The following is a 258-nucleotide window of genomic DNA, read 5'->3' as shown; positions in this document are numbered from 1 at the left end:
ACACGTGGTCAGCGCCCTGAGAACAATCTATGACATGAACGTCATGCGTTTTGCAGGCGGGCAGATGGGTGCGGTGAACGGAATGCGGCCGGACGGCACTGTGGACCATTCCAGCGTTCAGTCGGATGAGGTGTGGGTCGGCGTGGTGTACGGCCTGGCGGCCACCATGATACACGAGGTAGGAGGGGCTTGGTTTGGTGGGTTGTGGTCTCGCTCAGCCCAGGAGAGCCAATCAGGGGGGTTCTATGAAGCATACCA

The 258-nt window shown here is 59.7% G+C and overlaps 1 protein-coding gene across 1 annotated transcript in view; it reads left to right on the top strand.

The window, feature by feature from the left end:
* LOC108804107 (non-lysosomal glucosylceramidase-like) overlaps window positions 1–197 on the top strand; it is a gene marked incomplete at both ends in the record, with an annotated part of 5,604 nt that extends 5,407 nt beyond the window's left edge. Inside the window, one exon of the mRNA XM_018575869.1 lies at window positions 1–197. This exon is cut by the window's left edge and continues 42 nt beyond it. Within this exon, the coding sequence (XP_018431371.1) occupies window positions 1–197 (197 nt within the window).
* Between the last annotated feature and the right edge of the window lie 61 nt (window positions 198–258).

The sequence above is a fragment of the Nanorana parkeri genome, unplaced genomic scaffold, assembly GCF_000935625.1.
Source record: "Nanorana parkeri isolate BGI_ZX_2015 unplaced genomic scaffold, ASM93562v1 scaffold5196, whole genome shotgun sequence".
Classification (NCBI taxonomy): Eukaryota; Metazoa; Chordata; class Amphibia; order Anura; family Dicroglossidae; genus Nanorana; species Nanorana parkeri.
This window is presented reverse-complemented; position numbering and strand designations above follow the sequence as displayed.